The sequence below is a fragment of the Ambystoma mexicanum genome, chromosome 4p, assembly GCF_040938575.1.
Source record: "Ambystoma mexicanum isolate Mex_15411 chromosome 4p, UKY_AmexF1_1, whole genome shotgun sequence".
NCBI classification, from domain to species: domain Eukaryota; kingdom Metazoa; phylum Chordata; class Amphibia; order Caudata; family Ambystomatidae; genus Ambystoma; species Ambystoma mexicanum.
Genome location: NC_090927.1, coordinates 225,708,119 through 225,734,015, shown reverse-complemented (window position 1 = coordinate 225,734,015; position 25,897 = coordinate 225,708,119). Strand labels below are relative to the sequence as shown.

Here is a 25,897-nt window from a genome sequence, read left to right as displayed (position 1 = left end):
GAAGCTCAGGACTTGTGGCACTGGGCCGTCGGACTGGGGATGTTCCTCGTCCCGCTCCACATGGTGGGAGCCAAGAACACCATTGCAGACTCCCTGAACAGGGAACTGCACTCCTGCCATGAGTGGGAGCTTCGTCAGGATCTGGTGGACCGCCTGTTCATCAAATGGGGCAGACCACAGATCGATATGTTTGCACGGCGGCAAACTCCAAATGCCAGATGTTTGCCAGCAGATTCCACCAGCCGAGGAGCTTGGGGGACGTGTTCTCCTTCCCATGGGAAGGGCTGTTTCTGTACATGTCCCCTCTTCTGCTATGAGTCATCAACACACTCAGACAGTGTCAATGCAAGATAATACTCATCGCCCCGACGTGGCCGAAGCAATTTGGTATCCAGGCCTTCTCAGCCTATCAGTGTCGCCTCCAATCAAGTTGCCGGTGGTTCTGGATCTGCTCACCAGAGACGGAGGCACAATCCTTCATCATGACCGAGGAACGGTAAGCCTGAAGGCTTGGCCCCTGCAGCATTAGTGTTTGGAGGTTATGAGTTGACAGTGGACTACAGGGAGCTCCTCACCAAGGCCAGGGTGTCGTTGACTTTGAAGTGCTACGGCCATAAGTGGAAGCTTTTTGCTACGTGGTGCTGGTCGCAGAAGATTACCCCTCTGCGGGTCACGGCACCTCATATCCTTCCATACTTGCTGTCCCTGGCAAAAGATGGACTGGCTCACGCATCCTTCAAGGTACATCTGGAGGCCATCTCCCGCTACATCAGGTCCCCGGGGAGATCCTCGCTGTGGTCCCACAGACTCGTGAAAGAGTTCCTCAAAGGTAATTTCTGATCCTTCCCGCCGGTGAAGGCTCCTGCCCCGGCATGGGAACTCAACGTGATTCTGACGAGGCTCATGGGGGCTCCCTTTGAGCCTAAGCATCAGGCCCCACTAAGTTTCTCTCATGGAAGACGACTTTCCTTGTGGCCATCACCTCTGCTAGACGTGTAGGTGAGATCCTGGCCCTATCCTGCAAGCAACCGTACCTGAGTTTCCACGAATCGAGGGTGGTACTGCGTACGCACCCCTCTTTCATGCCGAAGGTTCCGTCGGAATTCCACTTCAACGAGCTTTTGGTGTCACCTGTTTTCTTCCCGAAATCTTTGTCGCCGGCAGAGAGGGCCCTGTACTCGCTGGATGTTGCTTGTGCGTTGAACTTCTACGTGACGTGCCCAAAGTTTTTTTGGAAGACTTCACAATTGTTTGTGAACTTCGGTTTTGTGAACCATGGAAAGGCCTTGTCCAACGCTTCCAGTTCAAGTTGGTGATCCGGCTGTATCCTGCACTGCCATCGGTCATCGAACCGACCACTGCCGGGCCAACCGGGAGTTCACTCCACCAGAGCAATTGCTGCGACAGTGGCGTTCCTTTCTGGTGTGCCCCTGCTAGACATCTGCAGGGCTGCTACATGGAGGTCCACGCACACCGTCACAAAGTTCTACTGCATTGACAGGGATTACAGGGAGGTGTTTAAGGTCGGCCAAGCAGTGCTACGCAACCTGTTTGCTTGGGATGGTTCTGTACCAGAGGTAAGAGTTATTTGTTTCTGTTGAACCTTGCCACTTCCCGTGTTTGTATAATGTTGTACTGCTGTGTATTTGTTATTCATGAGCATGTGAATCTCCATGCCAGACCCCATCCTGGAGAAGGTTTAAGTTACTTACCTCTCCCTATGGCCCCTCTGCGGCTCTTCTTGGTCATACTGCCACTTTACGTGCTTAACAAATCTGAAGATGGCTGCCACAGGCGGGGCTTAGGGAGAGGACTGTCATTGGATGGGGGCAGTATGACCCAGAGGACAGTGATTGGTTTAGAGGAGAAATACAGTTTTAAAGTGAAAGTGAAACTGATTTTTCTTTTACTGAGGATTCCCAGCCTGACAATGGGGAATATTCATGAGCATGTGAATCTATGTCAGACCCATGTAGGTAGGTAACTTAAACCTTATTTTCTATTGTTATTTTCTCCTTTCTTTGCCTTCATCCCTGTCCTCCTTTCTCCCCTTTATTCTTATAATTTTTTCCTGTATTTGTGCTGTTTTTACTTTTCCCTCCTTATCTTTAATCTCTAATTTCATCACTATATGGGGGGATGTTGTAGACGTGGTTCCAGAGCCTTACTCTGTAGAAGCATTGGAACACGACCTCTGTAGGGGTTCCATAGGATAGTTGAGAGGACTACGAGAAGCTAAAGAGCTGTTGCCACACTGCTGTTGCGGTGCCCAATAAACCCACTCTTAAACTTACCTTGTGCCTGTACCATATGTCCACGACAGAGGCATTTGGGAGAATGAGATGAGGAGAGGGAGAAGGAGGAGGTGAGGGAAATAATGGGAGAAAGAAAAAGTCTTCGATTTGGAGGGTGTAGGTGGAGAAACCAAAGTCATACAGGATTGGACCTCCTAGAGACAGATAGAAACTAAGAAGTGGAGGAAATCGGAGAAGGCAGAGAAATGAAAGAAAATCTAGGAGACATTTGCAAAGGAATGTCATGAGAGATTAAAAGATTTGATAAGTGTCATAATAGCGATAGTATAGATGGAGAATAGCAAAGGGCCGAGAACAGAACCTTGGGGAACACCACAGAGAAGGGTTCTATGGGAAAATGTCCTGTAGGAAAAAGTTGCCTGGTAGGCAATACTTTTTTTTTCCTGCTCCCCTAAAAGCCTTTTCCCACATATTTGAAGATGGGTATTAATTACTATTATAACGCCAGTCCTAGAATATTTGGGGAACGTGCTTGATATGGGGAAATGTCACCCCCTGGTGACCTTTCCCCAGCCGATTTCATCACTGGATGCCTAGAGAAGAGGGCAGGGGATATAGTGTTACCCACCCATGAGCCAGAGTAGGTACGCTTACAAAGGTAGGAGTGGAACCATTGTATGACAGAGCCAGAGGAACCTAGAGAGGGGGTAAAAAGAAGAGTGCAATGGTCTACATTGTCAAAAGCTGAAGAAAAGAAAAGGAGCATAAGGATTGAGGAGAATTTAACGACTGGGGAGAGATAAGTTAGTGAGGTGAAGGAGAGCAGTAGAGTGTGCAGGACGAATGCCAGACTGCATAGAAGACAGAAGAGAGTGAACATTGAGATGAGAAGATTTGAGAATAGACTTCTTGGCGAATAATGGAAGTAGTGAGATTGGTCGAAAGTTGGTAGGGGAGGAAGGATCCAAGGAGGTTTTGTTAGGATATGAATAATGATTGCATGTTTGAATAGTCTTGGAAAGAGTGAGGTAGAGAGACAGAACTTCATAAGGACAGTGAGATAAGATGTAATTTGAGGGACTATAGATGCAGTATATAGGGTCAAGAGGGGAAGCTATAGGGTGAGCTTATAAGGGGAATGAGGAAGTATCAGAATCAAAAAGGTGAGAAAAGAAGTAAAAAGCAGAAATTACGGGTGATTGTTGATTACAGAGAGAGGAGGGATGAGGGGGTTTGGAGAGAACAAAAAGTGGAGATTGGAAGCTTTACAAGTAAAATTGCAGAGATTAGAAATTAGATGGATGTGTCGGCAGGGGGAGGAGAGGTTAATTTATTCATCAGTTGGAATAGGCGACGAGTGATGTCAAATGGAAGTAGTGAGAGAGAATTAAAGGTTTTGGCCATTAAGTATAGCAGTATTATATGAGTAATTGAGAGCAGAGAGGAGTGGCGTGAGCAAAGAGTTTAGGAGAGCCAGGGTTGGGGAGGTTTTCGAAATGGGAGAAAAAAGCGTAATGGGTCAAGGGAGTCCAGGGTAGAGGACCGATTGGTGTGCAGAGTGGAGATGGCTAGTTCCTGGGAGAGAGTGGACGAGAATTCAATGGACAAAGAGTAGAGGAAAAAGCAGTGGAAAATTCAGAGGGAGAGAACTGGCACTAGTCGCTGTGGGAAAAAGAGGTTGGCGGGAAACTCTTCAGTATGTGGAAGCTGAGTGGAGAAGGAGAGGATACAATTAATAGATAGGATGGAGGCAACTGAGGAATTAGTTGGGATAGTAGTAAAGATAAGATCAAGTGAGATATGGGACGGAGGGGAAGGAAGAGAGAATAGTGATTAAGAATGAAGAAGAGGGTTGGGGGGAGAAACATGGGTAGATGACAAGTGGGCATTGAAGCCTCTGAGGAGGTAAAAGGAAGGAAAATCGGGGGGAAGGAGAGAGGGCAAAGAATCTAAATCATTGTAGAAATTCGAGGGATTATGGATGAATCTGGTCAAAGAGGAGAGAGAAGCAGGAGTAGTAGTATTTGAAGGAGCAGGCCACATTCCCATAAGACAAAGAAATTGAAGAATGAGGCGAAAGAAAAGATCAAGAATGGAGTGGGTGTTTTTGCAGTTAGAACGTACATTGAGTAGCCCAATAGAAGTGATAGAGGGGTGGCTAAAATACGAGTCGAGATGGGAATTTCTAAAAACAGGTTCCTCGATTGTGTTTGTTTCAAAGTTACCCTGAAACACAGAGAGAGGTGCAATTAAAGATTGAAGACATCAGGATAAGAGACCTCTTTTTATCAAAATGTATCAAATGTAATTCATTTGGTGCCTTTTCGATCTCATTTTTCTCCCTTGAAGGATTCTGTATTGAAGAGGAGACTGTTCCAAATTGTGGTTTTATGTACTTTATTCGTATTGCCGCTTTGAGACCAGACTTTCTGCCATGTTTTTGCATAGGTAACTATAGTTTTTATTTTTATTTTTTTTTATTTAGTATTATTGAATTCATAAGCCCAACAGGTTTGGCCATTGCCCTCTAGAAATTCAATGATAGATTTTCTGACATTAATAACTATAATCAGGCCCTCAGGTTTTTTCTTTTTTTACCTCCAGAAACTATGCAATAAATTCCGGGGCTTCCCATTCTACTTCCTTTGAGATCATACATTTGTTATTGGATATACAGTTCTTAAGGCGGATACATCCATTAAAAAAAGCAGTGCCGATAAAACTGTTTGACTGAAATAACAAAGAGAGTATAGACAATTTAAGATACTTTATTTGACCTGTGCAGGCTGATCTAAGAGTATTTATTTGTGTTCAACCTTATCCTGCTTAGTTTATAGTCGGTGTTTAGGGGGGATACATCTCTTTTCAATTTATTGTGAACCAGACACTCGGATACTTTATTTTTAATTTACCAGATTTGAGTGGAACTTACATCTCACTTGAAGTATCTTGGTCTTTAAGATATTTACTTTTTATCTTGAGACCTGTAAAAATTCCCAGAGACTTTAAACATGTTTTCCAATGCTTGTTCTGGATCCTTGGTGTAGATCAGTTAGTCATCAGCATAAAAGGCAATATGAGGTGCTCATTTGTTTTTACACTGGAGCAGTGATGTAATGATTTAATTGCTCTCAATGGGTTCCATGTAGAGGGGGCAGCAATGGGTTTAGGGGGAAGCCCTGCATCGTTCCTCACTGAATAAAAAAGAAAGTAACTTGCTTTGTTATTTATCACCCCTAGGCTTAAGGGCCTCTATATAATTCTTGCATGGCATTTAACAATGGATTGCTGAGAAGACTATTATCCTCATAATGTCTATAGACATTTTCTCGTACCCTGTCTTACTTTTCAGTATACATCAGTATTATTGGTGATGGGATTTGAGTTTATATAGCATCTGAAAGGCATTCATTAAGTTTAGTAACCATGTTGTTCTCTAACCAACTGAGGTAGATTTACGTTCAGTCTTGTAGCAAGAATTGAGGAATATATTGTAGAATCATATTTGTTACTAAGATGTGCACTTAGTGGAATCCTTTCCTGGTTTGGGGAATTAATATCTTGCAGTCTCCTTGTTTGCAGCTTATTTTGTCTAGACTTATTTTTAAAAAGTAATTTCCGAGGCCTTCTGGGCGCAATATTCCATTTTTGAAAAGCCCTCATCTATTTCCTAATATAGTTCCTTATTTAAAATATATAATCTGCATTGAATTGTATTAGATTCAGTTACTTTCTGCTTTGCTACAGGATTTCATAGTTTATCTGTGCAGTTTTTCGCCAACCATTGACCACTTTGAATATTTCGAATTTTGCTAATCTTTTTACTGAATTTGTAAGATTATTTTTCCAACTAGGTAACGTGGGACTCCTTTGTATAGCTTTGTTTTAGCAGTTCCTGTTTTGATGTAGTTGAGTCCTCAGTAGAGCATTATCTAATTCCTCAATGATTGTATATGCACATGTTCTAATCTATTTATCTCCGACAAGCTATCAATATCACTTCAAATAATGTATTTGTTTTTTTTAGTCCACAATTCTAACTATTTTGGCTGAATTCTCAACTCAACTATATTAGGTTTCATGTGTTCAATGAATTGAGCCCACTCAAGGATTCTTTTAATGATAGGCCCAATGACATTCTATTTTTGGTAGGATTTAATGATAGGCCCAATGACATTCTATTTTTGGTAGGATTGACCCTACTCTCAATACTGGGATGATCTTAATGATGAATAGGGCTTAAGTGAGTTTTCTTTAACACGTGCATATCTTTAATTAGATCATATTCGACACACGGATATTGTTTGTGTCTTCAACTTTTTGGGCCTCAGCTCACTCAAAATGTCAACCAAATGAAAGTCTTTAATTATATGTTTTAAGACTTCTTGAATGTTGACGTCTACAGAAGACTCATCCATTCTGGTATCAACGGGTGATTGAAATCGCTGTAAATTATGAATGGGCTTTGAAATAAGGCAAGTTCTTCCCTAAACATCAGATATTGACTGGCATTGTCCAGGTTTGGAGCAAAGAAAGCTGCAAGTATTGCATGTATCCCACATTCCCATTTTTAGGTGATGCAGTTCATTCACAGATTTTGGCATTTTAATATTGTGATTCCACGAGTTTGAGTCTTCTTAAGTGTCAATAATAATCAAATATCACTGAGTTCCCAGTCATTTCTGCTGATATGAGTTTCCTGGAGCTTCTTATTTCTTGAGATTCATCCATCAACAGTCCAGGGGGAAATAAATAAGAGATTAACTTGTGTATTCAATAACTAGGTGAATTGTTAGTCACCTCGTAGGCATACTGGCATGGTGAGTAATAGGAGATGTCTCCTATAAGCATTGTTTTTTCTGTGTTGTTTATTTGTGTGAGTTCGGTTGGGTAGGAATAATCATTTTATCCTGGGAGTGGGAGGGAACAACAAAGCTGCAGGCCTTATGAGGGCGTGATACCACCTGACCATCCTCGTTGTCAAAAGGGGTAGGTGCTACATGCACAGCAGGGGCTGGGCTGAGAGTGTAACACTGAAAGTTACTGTTTGCATGTTTTAAGCACTCCATTATCAAAGAACCATGGCAGGCCCCCCACCCTGCTTGTGACACCCAGTGTTCCCTTGGTTCATCGCTCTCTTGATTCCCGGCTAGGTTTGCGCTTTGTAGATTAGATATATGCATACAGCAGTGATTGTGGATTGTTTTGGCATGAGAGTTGAGAGGGCTTCATTAACATTTGAGTGTCAAAACTCCACAGAGCTCCTAGTTACTCTGTCGGACTATCAGTACTTCCAAAAAAAGAACTATTATACAGAATAACATTTTCTTAAAACCTATTAATGCTGTAGAGTCCACTTCAATGATATCTGTTGCATTTTATTTGTGGGTAGAGCCTACAGTGTTTCCTTTTGGCAATTCAGAACGAACATACACGCCCTTAGCAGTTGAGGATGAGAAGACATCGGGTATTTTTCATCGGTAGCCTTCATTTGGGGTGCGCTTTTAAGTCTATAAACGCAAACGAGTGGAGAGTTCACAGGCCTCTCCTGTCATTCCATATCAAATGGGACATGGTCAGTCCTGGCTTCGATAACTTGTATAGTTGAAAAATAAAACGACCAGCACTGTACAGGTTTGTAAAATGACATGAACAAAAATATCTGACTTTGCAAAGTATCTCGGACCTTGCCGGGAGCTTTTCTTTTGAGAACTAGCCAATATTGTTCTTCGTTTACCTAGACGTAAAATTCCGTTCAATATTGTAGCAATAATCGAGAAGTATATTTTGAATTTGAAAACCTGGCAGGGTACAACGTGAACGCTGTTTACAGCTTATTTTCGTACGCGTGAGCGTGTGAGAAAGGTGTGCCGTTTGCCAGTGTAATTACCTTTACTGAGCTTTCACAGGTTTTTTTTTTTCTTTTTGCTCATCAGTTTACTTTACATGCAGGGTAGCCCTCAGTCTATTGAAGACTTCTATGGCTTACCTCTAATCCATGGACATCATGTGCTAAATCCCCTACGTGCTGTTCTGGCTGTCTGGATCGAAATTTGAAAGGGTCAAATGAATGCAGCCCATCAGTGGCAGTTTGGGGATATTAGGGCTATGGCCACGAAGGAGAAAGGTTCCCTGAAATCCATGCTTTGGCACAGGTTCCCAAACCAGACTCAAAGCTTATGAAAGCTAGAACATTACTGACAAGCCCTTGCAACCTGTGTGTCTCTTAAACAGGCAAGAGATGATTTTTAACTTGCAAATAGCTACTTGCCCGTATTACATTTGAGTCTCTTTCTTCTGGGATTATGATGTTCAGGAACACTGCAGTGGTTCCACTTTGCTGTGATGCAGTTATATTGGAGACAGGTGGCCATGTTGGGATAGGAAAGCCAGCAGATCATAGGGTCATTCTAAAATGGCACCAGGTAGTGCAACCTAGGCATAGTATGTTTCTTGTGCCTTTTCAAAGTAACGAAACTGTTGAATCCCAGGCACTGCTGCCATGTGGATACTTAGGATGCTGTTAAAAACACTGTAAATTGCTGCTCCAGTCCACCCATTTCTCGCCCCTCCCAAACTGAGTTCCAATCTGCAAATGTCGAAGGACCCTCTGTAAAATCCTGAACCTGCCATTGGCATCACTGGGACTTGCAGTGCCAGAATGGTACATGCATGCATGCATGCATGCATGCATGCATATGAAATCAAAATAACAAAAAACAGCACGCGTATGGTTCCCATTAGGAGTGATGCTATCTATAAAGGTTGTTTTATGAATACATGGAGGAATAAATCTTCAATGTTTCACAATCCTTTCTTAGGAGACAACATTTACACAGATATAGTGTTACCTACCCCAATTCTCGATTGGTCAAATAATCAGTAGTTTATGTTTGCCCTTTAACCCAACGAGTACCCCAGTTGAAAAAAGTAGGAAGGAATGGTTCAAAACAGGGGTATGGTCAAAATTCCATTGGATATGTTGATTCCAGTGAATTCAGCAGTGATGTGCCAGTAGAAGCCACCCTACTGTTGTTAACGGGTCTCAAAATGAGTAATTTTTTGCTGCAACCCACACAAGTTTGTATTTGTTTACTCCCAACTTTCAAAAGTAGAGAGAAAAATAGCCCTAATTAAAAAACACAATCATAGCTCGTTGAATCAGATAGCAAAACGGGAAGCACTTGTGTAAGGTCACTAGCCTCACAAGCCGTCGGTCTACAACCGATTCCCAGTTGTAGAAAAAATCACTTGTAGAAGGAATCTTCTACAATCTTACAAGCTGCAGACATCAGCTGTGCTCACAGGAACATCTGTAGGGACATCAGTAATATGATACAAGAATAGATATGTTCTTGGCTGTCCCCAATCTGTATCCCCCCAATGAAGGGACACATTTTAGCAATTACTATGGGAAGATGTTGCACACATTCTGGTGACGGTGGATCAGGGAAAACATAAGGAAAAGGATTTTCTTTTGGGTGTTTTCCTGCATATGCCCTTTCTCCAGATTGCTGTGCTTTGGCGGAATTGTGTCCCCATATCGCCCACACACGTGGGCATGCAATGATGCCAGACCCATGAATCTGACCATTGGGATTATTCTGCTCACAGCAGATTTGTCAGAATTAAGCGGTCTTCCCAGTGAGATCCTGCACCACCTGGAACCAGTTGCAGCACCCAAGGTCTCATAAATAAATTCCAGGTGTTGGTGGTGGTGATGGGGTGGGGGTGCACATGATTTCCGCGGGAGAAATAAATATAAACAATTGCCTTTTTTCTCCCTCTGTGCACCCTCAGGACAGCAGAGGGAAGACATGGTTTGTCTGTGCGCTTGTGGAATCCCTTGGAGAGAATCTTTTCACATGGGTTTTAGGATGCCTGGGGACAATTACTGAACCCCACCCACATGGTGCAAATCGAGACAATCCCACAACGCACAGATAGGTAGTGGCTCAGGCTCTTCATGCAAGATACTGCTTTTCGTAAACCAGATTAACCTGTGACATCTTTAGAACCTTATCCAATGCTTATGTTTTACCAGTGTCTAGGCTTCGCTGTTGCTGCACTGGCAGTCTGCCTATTTTGCAGATAGAGGGAAGAGCTTTGACAAGAAGCTATCTACAGGGTGACATACCTGGAAGTAGAGTCTCATGTCTGGGTGCCTTACGATAGAATCCAAGACTCATTGATGGATACCCTTGCTAGATGAGTATTAAAGCCATGGGAAAAATACAGAGATTAACAATTAAAGAAAGAACAGATTTTACTCCTATGTTTATGTGGTGGAGAAGAGTGGCGAAGGTGAAGGGTGTTCCCTTGGGGAAAGAGGTGCGTTGTCTGGGCAGTCCTTGTTACCCCATGTTTTTGGCAAAGTCTAGTTAAGCTGGAGTGCCCATCTGGCATGTAGGGGTTTCAGAACACCAATGTCTTAATTGCACTTCGGACTTTCCACAATTAATCTGAATGCATGATCTGTCATCTTTATAAAGAATGACATGTTACCAAAAGTCCATGCTCAACACATTACTTCCTTCCCCCCTCTTCTGCTTCCCCACAGAGCTCTGAAAGAGCATTAAGGCCCAGTTAATACTAAGCAAGCAAACAATAGAACTGCTCTCTTGGCAAATTCCATGGCGCCTTGTTCTCTCACGATATACTTCCCTGATGTTCCCCCCTTTGCTTTCCTTTGCCCTGCCTCCCTCTTCAAATGGATTTTGTCCTCCCATGTATTCCTCATCTTATGATATCTCCATATCTAGCTTTAGCTGGTTCGGAATCATTTCCAAGCAGGGGGCGCTGCACGTCAATGCCTGTCGACTTGATGTCCCCTGAGGGCCTCCGTCTTGGTGTCAAGGTCATCGAAGGTATATAGCGCGCACAGCGACGGTTGGCTTCAGTTCCATTTTTCCGCGAGAGCTAGCGCTTCAGAATATCATCACGCTTCGGTTACTTGTCAAGAAACTTTTCGAATTTAATAAAACGTTGTCGGCATCATCGACTCCAAGATTGGGGTTAAAATAAATGTCACGACTCTGGGGACAAAATGTCCATTACAGACCCCCATCGGGTGCTTCTGTGGTGCTTAGGAGTGTGGGTCCTGCCTATCGATTACAGCGAAACCCCCGAAAGAGCATAGAGGGAAGTTAGCTGCAGGTAGGTCTCTTAAAACCCCTTCGACAACCCTGTCGAATAAGCAATCCTCTGACGAGTCGAGAGATGACTTTCCTTGTCGGAAGAGAGCTAAAAGATCCCAATCAATCAGTAGCTCACACCACTCGTCATCCTCGCGGCGATTGAAGAAATGGCGCCACAGATCGCCGTCTTCATCGTCGAGTTCCTACCCGGAACGGGTCTTGTGCCTGATCAAATCGGCTACACCAGCTGACTGGGAGAGGTTCAGACTAAAAATGCTCATAGTATTCAAGATAAGAGCAATGCCCATGTCAACAAACACAGCAAAGAGGCAAAGGGCAAAACCTATGCGCCCTTGGGTCCGAGTGCCCAGGAGAAAACTCCTGGGGAGCCCTCGAGCAGAGAAAAGACTCCTTCGAAGACAAAATCATCAATGCCATCAGCGTCGAAAGACTCCAATTTGATCCCTAAAATAGCGTTGACGTCAGCAGCATCGAAGACTTCGACGCCATTGTCGACGCAAATAGCTAAACCCTCGAAGGATGTCGAGACATCTTTCACCCCACTGCCTAAGTCTCTTTCCCCAATTTATGAGAATGGTGAGCCATCTTTGGATGAATCACGTCCCTTTGAGTTGCAAAATAGGACACAAAATGCTCATACTATTCAAGATAAGCCTTATTTCAGAGGACTCAAGAATAAAAGACCTTCATGAAACCCTGCAATCTGCAAGTGATTTGGACACTTCCCCAGGAATCGAATTTGGCAAACAAGATTCCTCTGACCATGTCGATGGATCTTACAGACAACTGATGTCTAGGGTCATAGAATATTTGGGATGGAAAAGGCCTGCACCACTTTTTGGGCAGGATGACCTGACTGATATTTTAGATAAGGAACCCCAGAGGACCATATCCATCCTTTCCATGCAGTGCTACAAAGGAGAGTTGATGCAATTGGGAGTTGCCAGAATTAATTCCAGCAGTGAACAAAAAACTACATGCAAGTACAGAGCATCAAGCAGTGACCCATACTATCTGACAAAGCATCTAACTCCCGTAAGTTTGGTAGTTCAGGCTACCACTTCTACATCCAAATAAAATCCAGACCCAACTACCACCCCGGACCAAGATGACAAGCGTTATGACGCTTGGGCTAGAAAGGTTTTCTCTGCGGGGAGTATGGTCCTTAAATCTGCAAAAGCCACGTGTCTGGTTTTGCTCCAGATGTGCATTCTAGACTTCTGAACATTTGCTTTTGGAGCACGCATTTATCTGGCAACAAGCCTGACGAGAGCCAGGAGAAGGTGCAGACCTTCAAAGCAGCAGCCAAATCCATTGACGCTGCAATGAGACAACCGCAACCTTGTCCCACTGGTACAGCTTTGAGGGGCAGGTCCTTTAGATATTGCTCCTCAGTTGGAAGAGGGAGAGAACTGTTAAAGAGGTCTGAGAAGATTCCCCCATGGTGGACGGGGAAGAGGTGCTAAGACTGCCCAGGCAACGGCTGCTTTCCCCTCAGTGCTGCATCAGCCACCTCAAAACCTCTCTGAGGCCTTACTCCACAAAACCTCAGTGGGAGGTAGACTCTCACAGCATTTGAAATAATGGCGGGGCATTACCTCAGATGCATGGGCATTGGAAATAGATGCCTAGGGTTACTGGCTTCCCTTTCTAAAAAGGCCTCAGGATCATACACCGGGGAACAGCTCTTTCAAAGTCCCAGATCTGCTCCTTATATATGCAGGAAATGTTCACCCTGCTGGAGAAAGGTGCTATAGAACAGGTACCTGTAGCGGAGAGAAACAAGGGTTGGTACCTGCTTACTTTCTAATTCCCAAGAAGGACAGAGGATTGCGACCCACCTTGGACTTCAGAGACTTGAACAAGTTCCTCAGGAAGGACAAGTTCAAGATGGTTACCCTTTCTCAGATCCTTCAGGCCCTCCAGCTTCAGGACTGGATGGTATCATTGGACCTTCAGGATGCTTACTTTCATGTGCTAATCCATCACAGGCACAAAAAGTACCTGAGATTCGCTGCTAACGGTTCTCATTATCAATTCTGAGTTCTGCCATTTGGGCTAACCTCCGGCCCAAGGGTTTGCGCCAAGTTGATGACGGTCTGGCAGCGAGTCTCAGGAGGGGGGGGATTCACGTCTACCTCTACCTAGACGATTATCTGATCAGGACACATTCCCCCAAATAGGATCTTGAACATCTCAGCTCCATCTTTCACTGCCTTCACAAACTGGTTTTCTCCTTCAAATTGAAGTCCCACATGATACATCTCAAAGGCTCCAATTCATCGTAGCTATCAACGATGTTTCCTTGGGAAAAGCCTTGCCACCCGAGGTGAGGGCTCAAGACATTCTGCAGATGGTCACCAAATTCCCAGCGTCTTCCTGCCTTCGATTTTGTTTTCACACTGACTATCAGCGGTTGTTGGTTTCCATCCGAGCCTGAGGGCAATCAGACTGAAGACCTTTCTGCCTTCTGTATGGGGAAAGAATGTCTTGATAATGACGGACAACACAGTTGCCATGTACTACCTCAACAAGAGAAATGGTCTCGGGTCACTACCACTGTGCAGAAAAGCAATGCAGCTCTGATTCTGAGCAATTCAAAAACAAATCTCTTTATTCAGCTAGCCAGAGAGACGAACACAGCATCAGTCGCTCTGAGCAGGCAGAGCACAGTCTTCCATGAGTGAGAACTAGCTAAGGAAGTCCTTCAAGAGATCTTCACACTTTGGGGAACCCCTCAAGTGGATCTGTTCGTGACCAGTGTCAACCGGAAGTGCGAACTGTACTGCTCTAGGGAATGTCCCCAAAGAGGAGTTCTAGGGGACGCATTCATAGTGGACTGAGAGTTTCCACTCCTGTACACATTTCCTCCAGTCCCCGTCATTCCTCACGTGATCAATGGGTTGAGAAAGTTCAGAGAATCCATGATCCTAATTGACCCAGATTGGGCCAGGAGGACGTGGTACCCGGACCGTCTGGTTATTTCCATCTGCCCTCTAATACGTCTTCCACAAAGAGAGGACCTTCTCTCGGGAGAAGACGGTCAGGTTCTCCATCCAGAAGTAAAAACACTCAACCTTCATATATGGTTTCTGAGAGGTTAAGATATAAGGATTAGGACCTGCCTGACGACGTAATGGAGATTTTTGCTTTTGACCAGAATGTCAGCAACAAAATTATTATACCGCTGCTGTTGGAACAAATTCTGCAGCTGGTGCAGGGATAAAAATGTGGACCCTTTTACATGCAGTACACCTATGGTTTTATCCCTCTTGTTACACCTGGCCAATCTGGGGCTCCAGGTTGGTACAATTAAAGGGTAACTAGCAGCGCTATCTATTTTCAAGCGCTTCTCTGAAGAGGTATTTTTCTTCAACTTTACACTGATCATAAAGTTTTTGAAAGGATTGACAAATGTTTTTCCTCCGATCCCTTTCAAGTCCTTGTTTGGGATCTCAACCTAGTTCTGAAATTCATAATGTGTGCATCATTCAAGCCTATCCACTCCTACCCTTTAAGATTGTTAACCTTAAATACCATCCTTTTAGTGGCTCTTGCATCAGCATAGGGTGAGTGAACGTCAAGCATTGTCCTGCAAGCCTCCTTAGACAGTCTTCTTTAAGGATAGAGTGGTCCATAAGGTTAAAACTACTTTTTTACCAGAAATTGTGTGGGAGTTTCATTGAACTAAAAAAAAATATATATATTATTCTACCTTCTTTCTATCCCCCACCTCATCCTGAAAAAGGAAGAGGAGAGGCTACACAGACTTGACCCAAAACATGCACTTAGCTTCTACATTTCCAGAATTTCTAAATTAAGAAAAGACAATAAACTTTTTGTTAGTTACACAGGCCATAAATTGGGTATTGCGCTCTCTAAACAAACTTCATCTAGGTGGATCATCCTAGGAATCTCGGAATGCTACAGGTTAGCTGAAAAAGATCCTCCCGAGGTTCTCAGAGCACATTCGACCAGGGACAGGGCTACTTCCTCTGCCCTCTGCCTTAAAGAGGGAGGTGTGGCTGTCACATGGTCCTCAGTCCACACTTTCACCAAGCATTATAGTCTGGGCTCCTCCTCAGGCCGGGAAGGTGTTTTGGGGAAGGCAGCGTTACATGCTGTACACTAGGGGTGTCACGGTATTAGTTTTATGATGGTACAATAACCTTATTGCCAAATGACGGTATATCATGGTTATCGCGGTATAGCAGGTGGAGTTAACTAATCTTAACAAATATTTTCTAAAAGGTCATAAATTGTCATATTTATCATCACAAACAAAACCAGGCACCCAGGGTCAGAATTGGGCTTTTCAACATACTTTCCAATGTAATGCCACCCCGTGCTTCCACCAAGCACAAACACACATGTGGAGAGGAGGAGGGGGCAGCCCTGCTGCGACTGGCAAAGCAAACTGAATAGCTTTTCTTAAGTGGTCCTTTAGGCTTTTAGCTCCCCCACTGGCTACTGGTGAAGATGAACATGTTGCCATCTTGATAACCTGCATGCCACAGATCACTGGAGCTTGATGGTAGTATACGCTTGTGCGCATACACATACACACACACACACACACACACACACACACGCACTCTCTCTTTACGTTACAGCCTTTAGTTTACTTGCAGGCCAAAAGGTGTTCAGTAATCACGGACATGTTATCCTTTGGTATGGCAGCAGGGAATACCCTCAGAGATGAGTAAACTTTTCAGTGTGACTTATTATATGTAAATTCAATGATAGAATCAGGGAAATCCCACATTGTCATATGTTTAGAAAACATTATCCATTATAAATATATAAACCACAAAGCCGCCAACCCAAAGTAAACCCCTTTCCTTCTTGGCACTGTATTTATTCTTCCTATTGCTAACATATTGATTTTGTGTCAGGCGCGTGTGGTTTATGGAATGGCATTAAAAACTGCTCCAACTGAAACTACTTGGCACACGGCACATCCAACGGTGCAAGACCAAGACTGCGCAGCACTTGCTTACTGCAGCCTTTCCAAATCAGATTGAAAAGCACACTTAACGGTATGAACGGTATACCGGTATAAACAATGTGATGGTTATTATTGTTCAATTAAGTGGTTCACGGTATCTTTAACGGTATACCGTAATACCGTTACATCCCTAGCATCCCTACTGTACACATACTGTGCAAATACTTCTTTTGGAGTCTATCATAAGAGGAGGAATACGTGTAAGAACACAATCCATTCGAAGAACAAGTTACTTAGCTGTGGTAACATTCTTTCAACTGTATGCTCCTCCCTCGTATTCCTCATTGGCCCTCCCAGCCTACCGCGCAGTAGAATTTCCATGTCATTGCAGTTTCAGTGTGAGTAGCTGTTGGGCATAGGATAAACCAATACACGTAAAAAACAGAACTGAAACCAAAAGTCTTTGCACAAGCTATGTACCATCGATGACGTTGACACCGAGACGGAGGCCCTCGGGGGACATGAGTCGACAGGCATCGATGCACAGCGCCCCCTGCTAAAAAACGTTTCTCAAGCAACTAAAGCTGGATATGGCGATATCATAAGATGAGGAATACGTGGGAGGAACATCCAGTCGAAAGAAAGTTACCACGGGTAAGTAACTTGTTCTTCATTTCGCTCACAATGCATTGATGCAGCCATAGAGCAGCAATAAAGCACTACAAGTAACCAAAATAATATGAAACAAAGAAGCGAAAAAACATAATAATGTGTTTGATATCATGTGGTAGAACTGTTTTCAGATCTGCACAGTACTGATATATATTCTCGTTGAGAGAGGAAATATAAAACTGTACATTGTAACTGTACTGGCCAGTTAGGATTGAAAACATGCTTACTTTTTTCAAATTTCAGATGTTAGATACACATATTTTTAACATTCACTATTTTCTCTCCCTGTACCAAAGGCTTGCCTCTACAATTTACCATCTGAGCGGCCTACATTTCTTACTCACCATGACGACGGCTATCCTTGAAAGAATCAGCACATTGTCCATCAGTGGCCAGCAGCTGAGTCGCCTTCCCCAGCTCCTGGAAGATGGCCTCCCCAAGATGCCCTCAACTGTCAAAGATGATGACGTCCCTCGCCTTCTCAGGGAACCTTATATCGCAACAGGATACCGGCCGATAGACCAGGAGTGGCGCTACTACTTTCTCAGTCTCTTCCAGAAGCACAACGAGGCAGTCAATGTCTGGACCCACCTGATAGCAGGATTTCTTGTTCTTTTGAGGTTCAAAATCTTTCTCGGAACAGAAGGGCCCGATTTGAGTTACATAGCTGCGCCATTGTTTATATTTGTGCTGGCCTCCCTTACCTACCTCACCTGCAGCACTTTAGCTCATTTGCTGCATTCCAAGTCGGAACTAACGCACTACACTTTCTACTTCATGGACTACGTTGGAGTTAGTGCTTACCAATATGGCAGCGCCCTGGTCCACTTCTACTACAGCTGTGACCAATACTGGTACGCCAAGGTGGAATTGTTCTTTCTACCAGGGGCTGCGTTACTCGGTTGGCTGTCTTGCGTTGGCTGCTGCTTCGCCAAGTACCGATACCAACGGCCCTATCCAGTCTATAGGAAGTTGTGCCAGGTGTTGCCCGCTGCACTCGCCTACATGCTGGACATTAGTCCCATAATTCATCGTTTCACAGTCTGCCAGCAGGTGAGTTGCACGGAAGAAGCCTTGCAGTACCACGTGCTTCAGATGGTCTTCTTTCTCATTGGAGCCTATTTCTTTTCCTGCCCCGTGCCGGAGAAGTATTTCCCAGGTTCCTGCGACATAGTTGGACATGGCCATCAGATCTTCCACGTCTTCTTGGGCCTCTGCACCCTCGCCCAGCTGGAAGCTGTGCTCCTGGATTACAACCACAGGCAAGAGGAATTCCTTCCGCGCCACAGCAAGGCCGCCACCTACCTGGACTGTAGCCTCTTTTTTGTGCTGGTTATGCTCAGCGCCGCCACCGCGTTTTACCTGCGCTGCAAGATCAAGAAGAAGCTGGTCCATAAAGACGCATGAGAGAGCGACCTTCAAATCCAACCACAAGTCTTACAGAAATTCAGATGATGCCAGTTAACAAAAAAAGACAATGATGTAACTAATTGTTATTTTGTTTATTACTTATGCTTATAAGATATTTAATTTAAACTGTGTGGCCTTGTTGCGATCAGGGTACCACTGTGGGCAGGGCCTGCATATCGGTATCCACACACGTCATAAATGAGAAGTTAAAACTAGAGGCACTTACTTGAAGCTTTGCAGACGTAATGTCCACTAATTAATTTAATGACACGTCAGTCATTAACACTTTGATGTGAAGTTGCATCAACCATGCATATTTAACAGGTATAGATGTACGCAATTGCAGATCTTTAGAGAAGAGGGTCGGGTAAAGGTGCTGGGTGTATTGAATACAAACTTCCCAGGACCTATAATATGTGTATTTCACAAGTACATGCAGAGTGGTGTTGTATGCCTTTCTACAACAGCAAATGGGTGCAGAGTAGAATCAGTACCACTGTTTGAGGCACTAATCGCCATGTTCCCCCCTCCCTTTATGAACCACTTCTGTTCACTTCAGCCTTTATTTGGGGTAAGAGTGGAAAGTGAGAGAGGTAGGGGGATCGCCAGTCGCATACATTGATTCCAAGAGACTGTCGGTGACTTGACAAACCTCAAAGAGGCAGCCTGGAGGGTCTGTGGGGCAGCTTGCGGTTCTCCAGATGTTTTGGACTAAGATTCCCATGATCCCCGCCAATGACTGTGCTGGCTAGAGTTGATAATATTTGTGGTCCAAAACATTTGGCGAGACAAAGGTTCCCGAGCCTTGCGCTGTTGCATGCAGTGTGTAAACTTTACTCTTATTCAGGTATTATCACAGCGATGAATTACTGTGTGGCCTCTGGTTGCATGAGCACTTGTTCAACATGGAAGTCTACATTCAAGTCTACACAGAACCCAATATGTGGATCTGCCTAGAAGGCGTCCTCATTGTAGAGGCACTAGCTAGTGTGTGGCACATGGGTGTGCATTGTGCAAGCCCTATAGCAAAACTTTCATGTGCAAAATACTTTTTGAATTGAAAAGACACATTTTGCAAAGATGAAGACTGAATTATTATTTTTTTAAACAATAATATATGCACAATCAAACCAGATCACCTGGTACTTTACTGTTAAAAACACGACCGAAGTTGTAGTAGTTTTCCTCATGTTTTAAATTCTGCAGTGAATTTTCAAAGCAAGCTGACCCAATGCCCTGCTGATCACGCCGGACCAGCTGCGAGAGCAAAGAACACAACGAAGAAAAGTGAATGTATGCCAAAGCTGGTGGCTCCAGTTGCAATATTTGGGAGATAACACAACAGCCAATAATAACTTGCTAATGGTCTCATTCAAATGCATTTGCCGCTTGTGTCACACGACAAGTCAGAACACAACGTGCCTTTAAAATGGTGTGCATATCACTAACAAAGATCTAGTCACTCCTCCCAACCTGATACCAGATCTCAAACCATTAACTAACCTATACCAGAACTACTGTATCACCACAACTCGGTGGAACGAGTTAATTGCAAAATCACTACTTGCAAATGCTTCATTTACTGCTGACTACCCACACCTTTTCCGATTGACCCATGACTGTGCTAGTAGCCTACCTAGTCCTGGTTTTATTTTTTCCATTTTTGTATCAGTCGTTTTGTATTTACCTTTACTAATACAGGATTACAAGGGGCAGAATACAAAGAAAAACCCAGGGCTAGATGAGCTACTCATGCCTGACATTGGGCAACTTGAGACCTGGTACCAAACAGATAGACAAGCAGCATAAAGGTCAAGCCAATCTTGACACACATTGGCTATTGTAACATGTGGCTCCCATAATTGTAACATTGTATGTGTTTTCTGGGCCATCTCTTTACCGAAACATGACATCAAGTTCAATTGTTGTTTAATGCCCTCTCCTCTATGGTGATTTGTGGAGTTGTTTTGCATTGTGATGATTGGAAACTGGGGAGAGGTTGGGGAACCATTGAGAGCAAAGTATTTTGAAAAAAAACACTTGTGTGAGCCCACATGATGCACAAAAATAAGGTTCATATTCAAACATACCTGTCCAATGAGGTCCTTGAGCTAGTTATTAACAGTGTAGCTGAGTCCTGTGGATAGTTAAGTCATCCTTGAAATATATAATAAGGGGCCTCTTTGGGGAGGATGTGCGCTTTCCTGGGATTGAGTACAAGGAGTCCTTGGCCCTCTCCCCCACTGATGAACAGTATTATTTATGGCAAAACACTGTATGCGCCTCAGCATCTCGGCTGTAGACTGGAAGAGTGTCATTAGGTGCTATGAGATATATTCATGGATTCATGTATTCACTCACATTTGTGCCACATAAATGTGACTTTAAAAAAGATCCATATATCTCTTAAAATGCACTTTGACAGTTTTACCAAGACTGGCGCAGGCGCCGTGTGTTGATGCTAAAAGATATTCTTCTTACATGGCCCCTACTAATGAAGAGAGGCGTCTTGTAGGTTTATGGATCTGGACACTGTGGAGTGGAGGAGGTCCGTCCAAAATTCACACTTCCAGGAATGATCAGGGAGGCACAGGCGCTAGAGTACTAGGAAGACCAAGATCCCTCTCAGATGGAAAAGGAAGAATGATCCAAAAGTTACATTTTATCCTGGTGTCTTGCCTGCACTGGCATACATTGGCAGCTCGTTGGCATTTTCAGCCGAAAGGTCAGGGACTAAAAGCATGCCTGGATTATTTAACGGGAATCTTCATCACTCCTAGCCATACCCTTTGTTTTGGCGAAAGTAAAAGAAGAATGGGTGGTGGTGATGCTGCTAGGTCTGGAAAAGATCTGGAGCTATGCTAATTTTAGGACTGTCGGGACTGGGGCCTAGCTAGCCTTTTTGGTTGTAACCCCTCAGCTTCTATCCGGGGCTACAACCAAAAGACCCGGGGCTATAGCCCCCCTCAGCCCACCCCTAGCAACGCCTGTGGTGAAGAGGTCACTAAAGTTCAGACTAAAAAGACTTAAGTCGACTACGATCATATTCTTCGAGAGACGGTGGTCTTTGGAGCTTTACTATTTACAAAAACTTGCATCAGTTCTATAGAAAACTGGCAATCTAGTCCTTGTGAACTTGTCTGTGTACTATGTTCCACTATGTACGATAATTCTCTAAAGACCTGCGGGCCTGTATCTTCACTGTACAAGAGTTTATCCATGGTGTCACAGGAATGACTTGGCACTTTGAGAAATGGGTTATAAAGCAGTAGGGGCTTGGGAGGAAGGAGCTTTAAAGTTTAAGCCCCTAATCATTGTTATAATTTCCAGTTCCCCCTCTTTTCCGGGATTGTCCTCGTTTGCAGGTTCCCCTTTCTTATTTAAAATCAACAAGCATCCTAATGTTGTTTTTCAACTGATTTAGTGTCTCTTGATGACCATCATAGTGTAGACAAGAGTCTTCAGGTGTAACTGTTGATTACAGAGATTCAAACCACAGGATCTTTCAGACATCAACAGACTGAAGTGGGAGTGCGCTGTGCTCAGTGAAATTTAGGCAGGTGACTGCATCCTGTCTTCGTTGTTGGTCACTAACACCATCAAGGCTGCGGGTGTAACTTGCAGCTGCATCAGTCGCCACAGAGTCCTAACCCCAGCTTTAGATCTGGCCCCTATGCTGGATTGGAGCTCCATCCAATGATAGTGTTAAAGTGAGAAGAGAAAGCAACGAGAGGCCAATCCAAGCCCTGGGTAAAAAGAGATACATGGATAAGACACAGAAGCATTGGACAAAAATAGATGGAAAAAGGAAGAAACGAGTGAGCGAGAAAGTGAAGAAAAACAAGAAAGAATAAAGGGGAAGTGTAAGTAGTTGTAGGAAGGTTGAAAGTCATACGACTAAAAGCAGGGGTTTCACAGCCATATGGAAAAGAGTACCCAGGACCACGTGGCAGACTTTTGAAAGTCTTGTTCTGCACCTCTGATGTCTGCCTATAATTAAAGAATACTAAATTCATAGTAGTGCATTATTTATCTTATTAGTTGTGTCTCTCTAATACATTTTACAGCCCTTTCAATATAGCCTACAAACTAAGCGCCACTTTCGATTGGACTTTTTGTTGCACCCAAGAACATAAGATCAGTTTTAAACATCTTTCTGAAAAATAGTTATTGCCCAAAGTGATTTCAAGTGTTAGGGTGTTCAATACGATGGGCCTTGTCACGGATCACCTCCAGCCTCCAATGGAGTGCAACCATACTTCGTAGAGGTTGGCAAGATGCCTGGAGGCAGCACAACACGTACAGTTTGATGGTGTTTGTCTAGTATGCTGGGGATTTGCTGTACAGTGTTTGCGGGAATGTGGCAGAAAGATCCCTTCTCCATCCTTATGTGGGGTCTTTCCACCGAATTCTTCTCATTCACTGCATGCTGCAGCGAATGGCATGGCTGTCTCCCCAGGCCTTTCACAGCAGAAAACAATGAATATATTGTGACCATCACAGTGCGGGCAGGGGCATGGCAGGGATCAGCAGCTGTGGCTGCTGTGACAGACGACCAAAAATGTCAACGGATTTTGTGGTCTGCACCTACTTTTGACATGCTTAGGAAAAGCAGGTGCAATGTGCAGGAATCCAGCGACAGTGATCAGAACACTGTAGGGAATACTCAATCACGCCTGCATCATCACTGTCCTACATGGGATACCTGCACCATGCATGGAAGCTACAGAATAATAGCCTGAACACAGTGAAAATGACTTTTCCTGTGGTTTTCTACCACATCCGCCTCAGAGATTGAAGCTTTTTGTAGCCTTGCATCAGACGGAGAACCTTCTGGTTGATGCAGGTTTACACAGCAAAAAGCTTTGAGTCTTCCCACAATTTTAATTTGCTGACAGTTTTAACCAGAAATGCTAAAGTCTTTGAAAGAGAGCAAGTTAGTGGGAGATACAGGTCACACTATTCCAAACAATGATTGATAATTCTACTGAAGCCTCAAAAGTAGCTTTGAAATACTTACACTGACCTACATCAAATTCAAAAGACTTTGAACTGCAACACTCCAGATGCTTTGGACTACAACTACCATGATGGGAGTTGGAGTCTGAAACATCTGGAGAACCAAAGGTTGCAGACCCCTGATGTATTGCATGCACATAGGTTTCTGTGCTTCCCCAAGGCACATTTCTGTAAAGATGTGTTTGCTGTGGGGAACGTGAACCATACAAAAGAGCCCACCGGCTCAAGTGCCTTCAGCCACAAACAGCACCTGCTTTAAAATACCTAATGTGGAGTGATGTTTTAATCACGTAGATTAAACCTGTGTTAAATACCAGTTCACCTGCAAAGTTAGTTCGATCCGCTGCCAAGCATTCATATTATTAAAAAAAAGTATAAAAAGAGAAGCAAGCACTTCTTGTATCCATCTAGCAAAATCAACGAGGTGATGGCTGGAAGGTTTAGAATTCATCTTAACCACTGGCATTTCTCTGGGCAACCCTGCAGACCATCGTTCCTCGCCTGCCAAGCCATTACAGAAGGGGAAAGACCATATGCAAATCAGGCTTGGTCACCCCAAAACATGTTTGAGGATGCTTGTGGTCTCGTGCAGAAGGGATGTGGCCTAGCAGTTCGGGCTGGACTGCCCCTTTTGGGGTGGGGCCAAGCCTGATTTTCATATGGTCTTTCCCTTCTGTAATGACTTGGCAGGCGAAGAACGATGGTCTGGAGGGTTGCCCAGAGCATTGCCAGTGGTTAAGATTCATTCTAAACCTTCCAGCCATCACCATTTGTTTTTGCTGTATCCATCTAGCGACATTACACATGGATTTTAATTTCATTTTCACTATAACAAAATTATAGGTTGATTATTAGAAATAAAACTGTCCCTTTGAAACACAACTAAAAATCTGTTGATGTATAGTAAGTACAGTGTGGGCATCAATTGTCTAACACAGGTTGTGAATTAGGTGCTAGGCATTGCATTTTTTCAAATCCTGGATTGTTTTGGAAGTACTGTTTGTAGGTGTTCCCAATGTTCAGTTGCCCTTTCCAGGCCCCCTCGTGTGCAAATGTAAAATCTGTGTATAAAAATTAGACCTTGCATCGTCGCGCCCCGCAATACAAAAACAAAATGTGTCCAAGTATGATCAGACACGCAAACGGTCGGCGCTTAGTCATTATGTCAGTACAGTCACTCATTCTCTTTGTGAATATTTTGGAACAGGCATTTGATTTTTACCTTTGGCTAGGTGGACAAGTTCAGATTAACAACCTGATGCTGTGTGGGGGAGAAGTACCTTTCTTAAAATGTTCGGACGAACGCAAAGCAATCACGCTAGTGACCGCATTGTTCATTGTACAATTGCTGTTAAAATTGGTATACAGTGTTAATAACGAGAAATAAATAACGACAAACATTTTCAGTGAGACCAAAATAACGAAAGAAATGTCGACATTTTTAATAAAATTATATGTGGGGGGTAAGGGATCAAAAAGGGCGGAGGGTTAGAAAAGCGGGGGAAACTGGGGGGTTGGGGAGAGAACCCCCTAAATAAAGAAATTCGAAATGTTTTCAAGTGTCACTAAAAATGTTTGTCGTTATTTATTGTGTCATTATAAACACATGGATCCGTTCGAATTGCATTAAAAATGTCAAAGTCATGTAGCTCTGCCCTCGTCAGCCGGCAATGATGCCCTTTGCACTCACTATGCCAATTGTGGCTTTGTGGATCCAAAATCTAGACCTTTCTAAACTATCACCACAGCCTTTAGCGAAATATTTAAATAACTTGTATAATTGATCTAGTTTTTTCAAATGGTACATCAAAGAAGGTGTGAAAATAAAAGAACTACTATGCAATTTGGCTCATCATTTCATTAAGAGACAAGAGTTGGGGAAGGCCAGAGAGGGGAGATGGGATTTTAAGCGGACGCAGAGGTTTAGCAAGATTGGCAAAGAGTTGCCATTATAGAGTGCCAGAGAACAAAGGTAATAAGAGCAAAGAAATGGAAATGGGGCCAACCAAAGCATAGGTGAGCTGGTGTGGTGAGAAGGATCAGGGAGCAGTCTTGAAACCAAAGAAAGGGTCTGATGCAGTAGAGAACCTGGGGAAATGACCGCACTTAAGAGATGAGATTGAGTTATTTCAGTGAGGGGAGGTATAGAGAAAAGTGAATCCTATGCTTCCTTAATCACATACGGCGTGGCGATCCACATGCTATGCAACTGCTTTCTAACGTACCCAAGGTGGATGTATGCCTCCTTGTGACAACCACTAGAACTGCTGTTAAGAGTGCAAAAGGATAGGCTCCATATGACAGAACTGTTGGAAAGTGTAAGGAACTCATGGTGGCAATAGTAAAGACGGACACAAGAGATCACAGTTCAGGGGTATATGCAGGTTGGAAAAATGCCTAATCTAAACCTAAATCTAAGATGGGTGGAAGCTACG

At 43.7% G+C, this 25,897-nt stretch overlaps 1 protein-coding gene across 4 annotated transcripts in view; it reads left to right on the top strand.

Annotated features, from left to right (window-relative positions):
- Positions 1-25,305, top strand: part of PAQR8 (progestin and adipoQ receptor family member 8) — a 524,720-nt gene extending 499,415 nt beyond the window's left edge. For all 4 annotated transcript variants that reach the window (XM_069605744.1, XM_069605747.1, XM_069605745.1 and 1 more), the window contains exon 2: positions 17,330-25,305. In XM_069605744.1, the coding sequence (XP_069461845.1) occupies positions 17,330-18,440 (1,111 nt within the window). In that variant the 3' untranslated portion in view covers positions 18,441-25,305. The remainder of the gene's footprint in view (positions 1-17,329) is intronic.
- Positions 25,306-25,897: the final 592 nt, after the last annotated feature.